Source organism: Pyxicephalus adspersus, chromosome 6, assembly GCF_032062135.1.
Source record: "Pyxicephalus adspersus chromosome 6, UCB_Pads_2.0, whole genome shotgun sequence".
NCBI classification, from domain to species: Eukaryota; Metazoa; Chordata; class Amphibia; order Anura; family Pyxicephalidae; genus Pyxicephalus; species Pyxicephalus adspersus.
Genome location: NC_092863.1, coordinates 54,674,370 through 54,688,270, shown reverse-complemented (window position 1 = coordinate 54,688,270; position 13,901 = coordinate 54,674,370). Strand labels below are relative to the sequence as shown.

Genomic DNA, 13,901 nt, shown 5'->3' with positions numbered 1-13,901 from the left:
AAGTCCCAGGGTTGTAACTTAAAGACATTGCACTTTAGACATGCATACTACTAAAAAGTATCTAAATGATAGATACATTTCTTAGTAAAGTCATTTCAACAAATGATGAAAAATGAATTTAAGCTTGTGCATTCACATCCAGGGGAAGAACCATACAATTTCAGAATGAAATGGGAAGATCTTTGCAAAAGCTCATCCTAAAAAGAAGATAATTTGTAATTGTTTCAGCTTTACCATTCTCTGTCTGGCTGTGTAATAAAATAGCAAGGTGATTTTTTTTTCAATAACACTGGCAGAGTGAAATCATGTTTGTCTTGTCATAGATGTCTCCTTTTTTTCAGATTGTCACACAGATCATTTTTCATTTTTATAATTTAGGAGTATTTCCTTTTAAATATAAACACTGGTTTGTTTCAAAATTATTGTCATTTTCATCTTTTGAAAAGGAATAAATGTATGGTAAATTTGGATTGGATGCATGAAGTTTAGTGAAAAGTCACTTTGCAGGGGAAAAAAATCACTTGGCCTAATACATGACATTAAACTGCCCTGCCTTCAATTTTCCAGCAATGTGTAAGCAAAAATCCTTTTTGTTTAATTTTTCCCGATATATACTTTAAAAGTGAAAATTTCCTTTGAAAGGTAACATGTTCAATGCCTTTTGTATATAACTCATTATCATTTACAGCCAAGGGGGGTTGTTGATCAGCATCCAGCTGTTGTAAACATGCAGCAAGTAGGACCACATCATATGCAAGAGTAGATTATAGATATATAAAGGGTATAAATATATACAGGGTATAAAAAAGACAGAGATGTAAGAGCATCAGCACAAAGGCATCTACTCTCCCCTGTGAGCAGGAGGTGTAGTATTCTACATCCACAGCAACTGTATGCAGTATTCAAGTATTCATGACTACCATCACTATGACAGACTCTCAACAGTGTTGGTTAGGTGAATGAATTGTGGTAGGTTATTGAATTCATATGTTCTTGTCTACTGCAACCTCATAAAATAGAAATCTTTGTAAAAGACCTGTTGTGACCTGTGAAAGAGGGGTGTCCGTGGAGGAGCTAAGGGATGGACGAGTTTGGGACAATTTCTAGCAGATAGAACGGTTGTTGCCACAGTCAAAAAAAAAAAAAACTATGGCATTAGATCTAGTTAAACATAAAATGAAGTAGGTGATAATCAATGATCACCAGCTAATAAACACCTGAAATTGGAAGGAGTATGTTTCCTTATTAGGAAGAGAGACTTCCAAAAGGGACAAACACATTTGGCAGAGGGGCTTTTTAGGTACCACATTCAATAATATGTTAAAATAACATTTTTTTACAACAATATTAGTAGTAAGTACTAGTGGTAGGTGGTAAGTGGTAGTGGTAGGTACTAAGTAGGTAGCTCTCCAATAAAATGAAAGTTTGGCAGTATCTATAAACTTTACGTGTTTCACAGATCTTGTCTGCTTTTCAGGAGTTCAATAGTAACTAACTTTTAGTATTATTATATCATCATAAACGAAAGTCAAAACAATATTGACCCTGGGCTGGTAAAAGGACACCTTCAAGCAGGGATTAAAGCAGGATTAAAAAGTACTGCAGAAAAGTTTTAGTATAGTGGATAAACTCAGTTCACATTAAAGTGTAAGGGATTAAACTCACTGAAAATAGTTGGTATATAAACCTTGTTTGTTAATCAGTGTCCAGATGTATAGGCTATACCCAACTGTTGTTCAACTTCAGCCATAAATACAGCATAGACATTTCCCAAAAGGATCAAATAGTCCTTTGCAATGGATGATCAAGCTGTATCACTGCATTTTCTGTAATAGTGAAAACACAGTTGTCGGGTATTGTAGAACAAGGGAGAAGCAAGGAGAAACAATAGAGCAATAGGTGTGATTATTTAGCAGATGAGTATTAGTAAAAAAAAAAAAACAAAAAAGGTAAATTCTGTAGACCATTATTGCTGCATTTATTTTATATTTAAAAAAAAAAAAGCATAAATACTTTCTATTATGTGACATAACTTATCAATATATTAATAAAAAAAAAAGTTTATTTTAAAAAACCCAGTATTGACCTTTTGTCTGGTGTTCTAAATTGGTATAACAGGCATTGAATAAAAAGCCTGAGTACTCCATCTGACAACAGCTGCTGTTTCTTGTATCTGTTTTTTTTTTTCAATTTTGGTTTTAGATTTTAATTGCCTTTCTTTTTTTGCGCTGGTTCATCTGATTTTATCATATTGCCTTTTGCAGAATAGCTCCTGTCTTTTGCAGAGATGTTTCTACGACTGCGAAGTCTCATCCTCTACACAATATCTTTGTCTGTGTTTGGGCTTTTTATCTACTTTAACAAAGAACCTAAATCAACTCTACAGTCTGTTACCCCTGACAAAAGGGAAGCACAAAAGCAAGAATTTATCTTCTGGGCTCCTCCAAAGACGAAACCTATCCAATGTTATCCAGATATATCCACTCTCAACATCTCTTCATCCATCCCAGAACTACATCGCTTGTTCTTAATGTACAAACATTGCCGAAACTTTTCAACACTGCTCAACCCCGGGAAATGTGACAAAGATACTTTCCTATTGTTAGCCATCAAATCTCTTCCAATCAATATAGACAGACGGATTGCCATAAGGAATACCTGGGGGAAAAGGCAAGAGTTTCAGAACAACAAAATTAAGCTGGTGTTTTTGCTTGGGAAGACGGAAGCAAACATACCAGCTCAGTCACTAGACCAGCTGCTTTCCTATGAGCACAGGGAGTTTAATGACATTGTCCAGTGGGATTTTATTGACAATTTTTTTAACCTCACACTCAAGGAGCTCCATTTTTTGAGGTGGTTCAACAATAGCTGTTCCCATGCCAAGTTTGTCTTGAAGGGGGATGATGATGTCTTTATTAATACATACAATATTTTGGAGTTTCTTGATGAAATGGATCCAAATGCTGACCTTTTTGTCGGAGATGTAATCAGCAAGGCCATTCCTATTAGGAATACAAAGGTAAAATACTTTATACCCTATGAAATGTACAATAAGAGTCACTACCCTTTGTACGCAGGTGGAGGTGGCTATGTAATGTCCAGAAGGACTACTCAACAACTTCTTGGCATAGCTGAAAGCACTGAACTCTTTCCTATTGATGATGTATTTGTTGGAATGTGCCTTGAAAAAATGAATGTTACACCACAGTTTCATGCAGGCTTTAAAACGTTTGGCATCCGCAAACCAGTAAACCCATTTGATCCATGTTTGTATAAAGGGCTGATGGTAGTGCACAAACTTAATCCTACAGAGATGTGGATCATGTGGTCTTTGGTGAATGACAGAGCGATGCAGTGTGCACAGTCTAAGAAAGCTGTGTAATAACTTACAAATGTTTATTTTAACATAGGCAATGGATCAGGCAAAAAAGGAGACATTCTAAATGCCAAGAACATTTAAAATTCATTTGGATTGCAGGACAAGCAGGTAGAAAACAGAGATTGTCAGATGTTGATGAAATGATAGCAGGTAATACAGCTTAGCTAAAAGCTATAATTTCATATTGGTATTGGTTGACTACGTAACAAGATGAACTGTGTTTGTGTTTAACCAATCGGTACACGAGAATGAATCATCTGTGCACATAAAGTCAGACATTTGCTGACATACCATTGTACTTCCCCTTGTCATAAGGCATCGCCTGACAAACAGAACTAAAATTGTGTAAGTTTGTGTAGGGATTCAATTGTTTAGGCACAATTTTGCAATGTAATCAACCAACTTGTTGTCGGGCAAGGCAAAAAAAATTCATATGGAGATCTTGGTACATACATTTTTTTTCTGTTAGTAGAAATTTAAGAACAGTAGGAGTTTTTGTTCTGCCACTCTTAGCACAAATAAAAAAAAAAAAAGAACCCGTCCTTTTCTTAGTAACAGGACAACAAAGCACCAGTTGTCAATATGTGGATATTTTTCAGCCTGCTACATCTCTTTATTGTGCTTTGCTAATTTTGTCTTTTTGATTGCTGGCATCCCATACTTGGCAAAATTTTGCATAGTAAGGGCAAATGGTTTGCAAAGAGCAGAGTCAGAATAAATAAGTGCCTTTTTAAAAGTAAAATTATGTTTAAAAAAATGTATATTAAAAGTTGCCATGAGTAACTGACTTTAGTAGTGGTCATGTTGAAGATCTGATCTGGTTGCATAACACAAAATGCGTCTCCCTTATATTCTTCTGTGCAATCCTAATAAGCTTGCTATGTTGCATTGGCAGTTCACTATCCAGACATCCTAAAGAATAAGGTTTAGTCATACTTTGACAGGGCTGAAGTTTTTCACTGTTTAAATGCAAGAGCAACCTCAATATTATTACCAGCATTGTGTGGGATATGAAAAATCCAAGGACTATGGCATCATTACATTAATTTCATCAATGCAAGACCATCATCTTGTAATTGATGACGTTCATGGACTCCATTTATAAAAAGGGGAATCAAACATCCCCCTCAAACATTCCCTGGTGGGAATCTTCCAGGTCCATGTGTTCCAATGACTGTAATTAATTCCCACCAATGTCAGATTCCCTGTTTTATAAACCGACCCCGATGTTTGTTTTTTCATAAAACTATTTTATAGCATCAACATGGAACTGTTAAAAAAGTAATCCAATTTTGATGAAATGTGAGTTTTAATACTCAAATGGCATTTCAAATTAAAGGAATTTATATGAGAGTTTTCAATGTAAAAATTATGGAACTTATTTTTTTTTGTCATGGCTGGTGAGATTAGTACAGGAAGAAAATCTCAATTCTATATATGGATATTTGTAGCAACATTCTGTTCATTAAACCACATGATGGATCACTCCTACCTACAATACATGATTTGCTTGGTAATTTTTAGATATAATCCTTTATTTGTGTTTGTCTCCCCTGGTTTGAAATGACCAAGACAAATGTTAGAAACTCAATGTTCTGTCCCCTATTGCTATACAGTTTATAGCTTTCAGAAGCAGAAGAACATGCCTGTGATGTGCTTGTCCAAATAAGTTTACTTGCTGTAAGAATAGTATTCTGGGATTTGGTGAAACTTGTGTTTGCGGTTTTAAAGAGTAACAGTGATTGAGGAATCTTCGAAATTTGACAAAGAGTGTCCGAGGCTTGGTAAAGCCCCTATTATTATTATTATTATTATTCGACGTCACCGGGAAATCCTCATCGAGTGTGGAGGAAGAAAGAAGACAGACATGGCAGAGAAGGATGACGCCGGCGGATCAGGTAAGTAACGATTTACTATTACTTCTATAGGTTTATCTACCCCGAATGACTCGGGGTTACCGCTTTTAGCATCTTTTTTCTAACACTTGGGGTTACGGCCCAGAAGGTTAACAACTTTACCTTTACCACATTTAGTATTGCTTTCCACAAGATCTACTCTAAAAGATCAGAGGTACAAAAACATAAAGGAGAAAAGTGATGGCTTGCATAAGAAATAGGATGAAGTAAAAACAAATCAAACCAAACTATTTACCTAACAAAAGCAAGTATAATCAATATTTTTCGATTACTGGAACAAGTAGGCACCAAAACACAGATGAGAGGAGAGTTTGCAAGGACCCTGAGGGCTGCAAGGTTGGCACCAGGGGCCTTAAGGCCCCAAATAACTACTGAATAATTCCATGTCATGCAGTGCACCTTATGTTGCCCTCACTGGGTTAATAACATTTATATTTTTACGCTGATTATTGCAACCTGATTTTATAACTTCTTGTATTGTTTAAAAACAAAATTATGCAGTTGCTGATTTATGCAACTGACCTCTGGTGCCCCGTGTCCTTTGCATTGTTTGACTGTTTTTGTTAACATATATCTCTGTAAATAAATTATTTTGTCTTTTTATAACAGTAAGTGTGCTGCCTCATTATAATTACAGCTCTAAGATCTTTCACCTGTAATTTTTATGCTTGTTCAGTTCAATAATATTTTCTCATGAGCTGTTTTTCCTCTGAGGATACTTTATGGGCGCTATCATTTTTTACACACAGAACCTGCTCTTTTAACCACCTGGCCGTTTAACCCGACCTTGGTTCGGGGTAAAAACACTTGCAAAAAGTGTTAAACCTGAACTTTTCTCAGGTGGTTAAACAAGCGTTATATTGCAATCCGATTGTAGATTTATATTGTTGCCTTTTTGGCTGTTTTTGTTTTAATGACAACTGGGAGTCAGCTCTGGAAATTTTCTGTCATTGTAGCGGTCTGACTTTACATGTTGCCACTTGGGCCTCCAGGTTACTGAATCTGGTAACTACAGGGATACATATTTTTTATATTGCTATGGGCAGGACCAATGAAAATGATCAGGTAGTTCTTTCAGTTTTGATATTTTTGTCTTTTAGGCTGGGTCTACATAAAACGGTTTTAAAAACGCATAAAAACGTTCCTACCAAGTTTATATGCGTTTTTATGCACTTTATAGGCTTTTTTAAACACCTATGATGTGTTTTACCGCAATTTTACATAAGCGTTTATAAAAGTTTTACTTTTAACCCTTTCAGGGAATGAGTACAGGGGTACATAAAACCCATTACTCATTCCCTGAAAGGGTTAAAATGTGTAAAAAATTGGTCAAGGCTTTATTGTTAAAATATTTTATTAAATGTGTGTGTTTGTGTAACAAAACTTTTTTTTGTGCAGGTTATCCCAATGACAGGATGATTTCCATGGCTGCAATCATGACATGAGCACAGCCCTGGGAATCCTCCTGACAGTGAGGGATCGCAGGGCACTAGAGGTTAAATGAGGACAAGGCTCTTCATTCACCTCTAGTGCTCTGTGATTGGCTGAGAAATAGGAAACCCTGATGACAGCTCAAGCATAATCAGGATTTCCCTTTCCTCAGCCAATCAGGCAGCAGAGCAGTCAGCGGAGCTGTGACATGTTCTGTATCTGTAGCACATACTACAGCTCCTCTAGGGCTGCGGGAGTAATCAGGGGAGCAGAGCTGTCAGCATAGCAGAGCGCCCCTCCCTGATTGGCTAAGTGGGACTGGAACAACTTTTTTTTTTTAGAACAAGAAGAAAAACAAAGCCTTCCAATGGATACAACTCAAAGATATTGTTTTTTTCCTCAGCTCCTGTGCCAATGACAGTGGTTACATAGACAAGTATAGAGAGGACACCTAAAAACAAAAAAATAGCACTGCTATCCCTCAACATGTTATCCAAATCGGTAAAAAGAAACATTTACACTTACACTGAACATTTTAGAGCAAACAAAAACATTTTTAAGTATCACTTTAACACCTAATTTATACCTGCAAAGCAGCCAAATGTTTAAAGATAAGGTTTTTGGAGTCAAAAACATAAAAAGGCGGTGTTATCAATGTTTATTTTAATAAAAGCTTTAAAAAAATTAGTGGTTGGCTGCGGAGTCTAAACTTTCCAAAAACATTTTTTTATATCTGACAACTTACACAAAACTCTGTACTTTTCCACCAAATATTAAATAAATGCTCCACTGCTAATAGGACACCTGGAAAATTAAATACACTGCGTGTTTATTCTTCATGTTTCAAGAGTGACAAACTGGTAGACTGAAGAAGATTCAAAAGCACCAAAACAAAATACTGTACCATGGGATTTGCAGCAGGATGTGGTCCTTCTGGGGCGCACTGTACACTCCAGGAATTGAAAAGACGGGCAATATTTTCTGCTAAACAAACTAGCAGACAAAAGAAAACAATTAAAAAAAAGCATTTCTGTTCCTTGTGCTGCATATTCACTTCCGGGGGCTGCTCTTTATATATAAAGGGATTTTCTCTTTGAAGTATATTGTCATTCATTCACCTCAAACATTGGCTCTGTACCATGATCAGGTGTCAGGCAAAGTGCATTGAGCTGCTGGTTCCTCCAGGAGAAAGGGTTAGTAATAGTAAATATTTAAAAACATTGATTCAGTCTTCTCGCAGGTAAGCTTCTGGCATCTCTTTGTCTGACATGCTGCTTTCTGGACTACCTTCACCAGGAGGAGTGTTTTTGTCTTCTGTAAGTGCTTTCTTGATTTCTTCTGATTGAACAGAAGCCAGCAAGGCTTCTGCCTTAAGAGCAAGCTCACGTGTTTCATTTATTTGTGTCTGGACTAGCTGGATGTGATTCCGCACTGTCACCGAAGCTTGATCAGCACCTGCGTGATGAGTACAGTTAACCACAGGAACACAAAAAAAAAAAACATGTCATGATATAAACATGTAGACTGACATTCCTGACTTATCCTCCTGAGAATGCTAGTTTCCTGGCTGTCACGCTGATCCACCTTTAGTGCATTCTAAGTTACTGAAATGGAATGCATATAAAAGATCAGATCCTCAGCCCGGCTTCAAATAGATTACATGCTTGTTTTCAATTTGACTTAAAGTGTTTAAGAATTACACCTTTTTTTTTGAGGAAGCAGAAATAGCAGCACATGATTCAGTGTCAATTACCATTTACAGTAAACGTGTTTAGTAAAAAACAAGTAAACAAATGCATACCAAACACTGATTTTGGTAAGAATGCATTTAAAAACAGCTTGCATGAAGTTGGCAGCTTTCTGTCTACCCACCTACCTCCTAAAGGGCAATTCCCAACCTCTGGAGTTATAATTCATTAATAAAGTGCTCTGCATATCTACAAACTGACACACACTGTAAAAGCCTAATTGTTGCGTGTATAGACATCAACACATATTTATGTGAAATACCTTAAAGTTGGGATAAACAAAATACATTCAGTCACTGAGCAGAAGCAGATCAATGTTTTCAGTTTGAGAATTGATTAAAGGTTATGGGGTAAAGTTTAAAAATTAAAAGCTGTACTGTTTTATACTTTATTCAAATTATGGTCAAATTATGTTCATTGCAAGCCTGAAAACTTATATATACATACATCTATATTTATATCATACATACACAAACATGATGTAACCTTTTGGAGAAATTCCTCCAGAGGTATATTAGTGTCATTATGTACCAAGATCTTACCAGCCAGGTAAGCTGCTTCTGCTGCCATTTCAGAGATGCTCACAGCCCGCATCCAGTTAGCTTCGTACTTCAGATATTCATCCTGTAGCTTCTTCATCTAATAAAAAATATATATCAATATTATCATATATTAAATATATATCATGAGCAAAACAGAATATAGTGTCATAATGGATAAACAATAACTGTGCTGCACTTTGACACACAAGATACCCCTCCTTAAAAAAATAGGCTTTGAGTCTATTTTAGGTCCCCCCAAATGTAAATGTTTTTGACATCTGTTGCATATAAAATATTTGTTTTACATGACATGAGGAATCTCAAAGCACTAAAGAGACAGAACAGTAGACATTGTATTTCAGTTTCTATTTTCTGTTCAAGGCTGCCTTCACAGATAACCAATATGAATGGTTGTGCTCAGTCTCAAGCAAGAGAATCTTAGATGTGAACAGCAGTTTTCCTATGTTGCTCATCAATCCACCACAACCCCACTATGCATGTCAAAGAAGTGGGGTGCCATTCACTGGTCGTTCCTCAGTGTGTACAATGCTGATTGGTTGATCTGTCACTGGAAATGATCATGAAAGCTTGTTTCCAGCAACAAACCCTACTGATAAGATGGGAATCAATGTTGTAATCACATTGACAATGTGAGTATGGAGAGTCAATGCACTCTTAATAACTTCTTTTTCCCTCATGATTCTCTGTTTCTTCAATTGATGGCTGCATAAAGGATTGTATATATTAAAGACAAATCTTCTGACAAACACTGACACACTGGCTTCTATAGCAATTCAAAAAGTTTAGCTATATTCATACCGCATCTACAGAGCTAATGAAGACTGACACATGAGCAAGCAGTACACCCCTGTGCTCCCCTTCCTATCCGGGGAACATTTACAGACTAAACATAAGTCAAAGATCTTATGGTCCCAGAAAGACCCCAATTAATTCCAACATTCCATTCTACGCAGGCATGTATAAACAAACTCTCCAAGCATGGAGTCTTTGGACTATAATGGCAATGACAGTTGTTTGAACTTTTGGAATTGAAGTCTTGGACTATGATATAGAAAACCCATATCATTTATAAATGTGTGGGAAGTAACTAGAAAACAGAACATTAGCTAAAACTGCTTCAGGAGACCCTGGCTAATTGATGCATGCTGTGAGTACACCCTCATTAGATGCATATTTGTTTACCATACAGGGTAAGATGGCTGTGTGCCCAATATGATTACAGCCACACTGATGTTAAATTTATAACCCATGATATAGCAACTTGGAATGCTGGAACATCACGCTGGCTTATACACTGTACACTGTAAATTTAGTTCAATGGGAAACTGAATGAACAATGTACCATGCATACATGGGCCTGGCTCATCTTAATTTAATAAGGCCAGAGTCTTCTCCCCCTAATTTACAAAAGTTGTATTGCTATACCACAAATAAGTGACAAACACAGGTCTTAACATTCTCAATAACAGCATCTTGGAGCCACAGTTGCACACATGGGCTCAATCTGGCAAAAAAACAAAACAAAAAAAAAAAAAAGTATTACCTGCACACGTGCCCCAATGATCACCTGCCAGATGGCACTTTCTTCACTAGAGTTTATTTTGTTCATGAGAGAAGCATATTGTTTATACAGTGAAACAAGTGTATGTACAGCCTGTATTAAAAAAAAAAAAAAAATGACTTGTTTCCAGTACATGACCTTAGATGATCACTTTCAACATACACACATTCAAGGCATGTCACAAGAGACATCCAAGCTTCCAGCAAATCTAAACACAATCAGCAGGAAACAAAATTGTTGTCAAATTCCCAGCACTACCACAAAAAAAAATTGTTTTGATCCTGTGAACATTTTGTTCCTGATGTGACCTAGAACCAATTTAACTCACAGTACATCAAGGTTGCCCAGCACTGTTGTGTATATGAAAATTACATCAATAAACCGTAAGCAAACTACTAATCAACATGTTTAATGAATATTTCTGCCAAAAGCATCCTAATTGACATTTAAATATAATCTAATAGTGTGGGTGGGCTCAGACATAAACACACCACACATGCTTAAGAGTTGTAGTCAATTATGAAGTTCGAATAGAACATTAAGGAGGGATTACAGACATAAGATTTTTGCATAACTCAACCACATAAGGCTGGAGTTGGGTAGAAGTTGATTTATGTCTGAGGGCAACTTTAGGAACCAAACAGATTCCAGGTGGGAAATGCTTAGTGAAGCATGGTCACAAGCACTGACAACTTTTCCATCAGTTTTTGTAAATATCTATTTCACAGAGCATGGTACCAAGCTGATTACATGGTGTTTGGCTCACAACATAAAAATAACATATGAGGATTGAAATAAAAAATATTATTAATTTATATATGTATTTTTATTTACAAAACTTGAGATGCACTATATAATATCCAATAATGCATTATGTGGGGACTTTGCTCACCTTGGTATAGTCTGTAAGAGATTCAATAAGTGCGTATGTAGTCTGAGACAGGAATGTCTGTGTGCTGTCTGTTACCAGACAGCCGGCTCTTTTTATTAGGGACTCCTTTGATAGTGCTGGCTCTGCCCTCTGCGAGGAAATACAAAATATGGAAATATAGTTATTGTAGTAAATGCGTTGTCTGCTAATTACAGACAAATTTTTAATTTAAATTTGCAATATAAAACATTTATTTCAGTCCAAAAATATACAGATCAAAATTTTAGGGGCCACACTCCCCTTGTTCAAAGCCAGAAGAAAAAAAAAAGGGATTTGTACTCACCTCTGTCTGGCATTCGTGGTGGACAGGGGCATCTCCCTGCCAGCAAGCTCTTGGGAAATGGTAAGCATTTCAAATCTAATTTCAACAAGATTTGAAGCACTCTACAATTACCAGATCTTACCAGCAGGCTGAAGTCACCCTTACCTGAGAGCTGGTGGCAGAATCCAGGGGAAAGGTAGGCATTATATTTAACTTTTTCAACATTTTAAACATGTATAATGTATTTTTAGGAGGCACAGTAGGCTTTACATTGTAGATGCAAGAAAAGAAGACAACCACATTTTTTTTTTACCTGGTAGAATGGTCTATACCAATGGTCAAGCGTACATTATTCATCATCTTACAAAGACTTCCCCCATTAAACTTCCTGACCACTCCATTCCACCTACCTCCAGTGCTTTCAATAAAATCAGTCCTATATGAAATTTCAGTAGGTCTCCAGGAATGTTTGTTAACAGGAGTTCCATTATCCCAGACAGCAATGCTGCACACATAGCCGGGCTCTAGACTAAACAACACGTGCTGTGTAGTTTAGGGCTTAAAAAAAAGCCATTAGGAGCCAGGGAGTTAGTTTTTTGACACAAGAGGCATAAATGCCAATCTCACTGTGTATTCATGAGATCAGAATTTCCCCCCCATGGAAGAAATAGGGCATGCGCAGAAGGAGCAGCCAGAAGCCCCATTCTGTGCTAAAGAAGGAAAAAGGTTTTTACCCCAGCCCCCCCCCCCCCAAAAAAAAAAAAAAAAAAGAAGGTCAATTTTACCTTCCATAAAGAGGTTGTCTACCCTTTTATGTAAGGTAAAAATTTTAGTTTAGGTCTGCTTTAAGTTTGATATTTCTTATCTGTATACTTGCTCTGTGTCAGCAAAGTAACTGTAAATGTAACAAGCATTTTTACAAAAGGGTCACCAATGGTAGTTCACGTTTCTTACTACTCTTAGCTTAACAGCATCAAGAGTATCAACTACCATAATTAGAAGGTTGGCTGAAGTTAATGAAATTGGTATGATGAGTTGATCACCTTCTTAGTTTAATATTTCATTAATTGTCTGCCATATCCCCACAGTATTGTAGCAATTCAAAATATGCAGAAAGAAAGGGGACTTAATTGGCACATGTATAAAATCAAATAGCAAAAACTTTTTATATAGAAAATATTAAAACTCCAAAAAAAGATTATGCCTTTTGTCTTAACATGCAAGACGGGTATGTTAAGAGATAATTACTTATAGCATATATTATACATCACAGTATCTTGTCATCTTCATTCAAATATACATAGGGCCTCAAAAGCAAACCAAGAGCTTATAATGAGGGTAAGTGAAAACCGATAGGCAATAACAGAGAAGAATCCCTGTATCCCGTCAGCGACAGGAGCTATCAGATCTGGGACCTGTGGTCTATTTATCTACATCTATACAGGGATACCTCTCTGTTATCACCTATCGGTTTGCACTTACCCTCATGAGTTCATGGTTTGCTTTGAGGTCCTATATACATTTGAATAAACATGACAAAATGCTGTAATGTATAAAATATGCTATAAGTAATTATCTCTCGTTATTATCCTGATGAAGCGGCATTGACCGTGAAACGCGTTGAGACACCCTCTAATGTTGGGAGATGCTATACTGTTAGCTGTTAAACCATTTGATATACTATGGTCCTATCTATGAGGAATATTGATGTTCAGATCGTGCCATCTTGCATGTTAAGACAAATCGCATAATCTTTTATTGGCGTTTTAATATTTTCTAAATAAAAAGTTTTTAATATTAGATTTTTTACATGTGCCAACATGTGCCTTTCTTTCTGCATATTTTGAAGAAGGTTGGCATATACAGTCCCTGTATTCTTCTATACAGTTTTCCTTGAAGTGGTTTACACAATTTTCAAAAACCTAGGTTTTATTAGTGCAGCTAAAAGGAAAAAATTCTAAAATAATCCCTATTTTGCCATTTAGCAAACACATGAAAAAAAGCCTAAATATCAGTCACGCAAGTTTCATGGTTTCAAGAGCAACATTCCTGAGGAATAAAAATAACATGTTCCAAAAACTTGCATCCCAATTACCTTACATTAACCACC

The 13,901-nt window shown here is 36.4% G+C and overlaps 2 protein-coding genes across 2 annotated transcripts in view; one reads left to right on the top strand and one right to left on the bottom strand.

The window, feature by feature from the left end:
* The window catches only part of B3GNT4 (UDP-GlcNAc:betaGal beta-1,3-N-acetylglucosaminyltransferase 4), a 9,680-nt gene extending 5,514 nt beyond the window's left edge, over nt 1-4,166 (top strand). The window contains exon 2 of the mRNA XM_072415846.1: nt 2,265-4,166. Within this exon, the coding sequence (XP_072271947.1) occupies nt 2,288-3,382 (1,095 nt within the window). The 5' untranslated portion in view covers nt 2,265-2,287 and the 3' untranslated portion in view covers nt 3,383-4,166. The remainder of the gene's footprint in view (nt 1-2,264) is intronic.
* Nucleotides 4,167-7,369: 3,203 nt separating this feature from the next.
* The window catches only part of DIABLO (diablo IAP-binding mitochondrial protein), a 9,143-nt gene continuing 2,611 nt past the window's right edge, over nt 7,370-13,901 (bottom strand). The window contains exons 3-6 of the mRNA XM_072415845.1: nt 11,491-11,619; nt 10,581-10,691; nt 9,017-9,113; nt 7,370-8,181 (exon numbers count right to left, since the gene is read on the bottom strand). Of these exons, the coding sequence (XP_072271946.1) occupies nt 7,952-8,181; nt 9,017-9,113; nt 10,581-10,691; nt 11,491-11,619 (567 nt within the window). The 3' untranslated portion in view covers nt 7,370-7,951. The remainder of the gene's footprint in view (nt 8,182-9,016; nt 9,114-10,580; nt 10,692-11,490; nt 11,620-13,901) is intronic.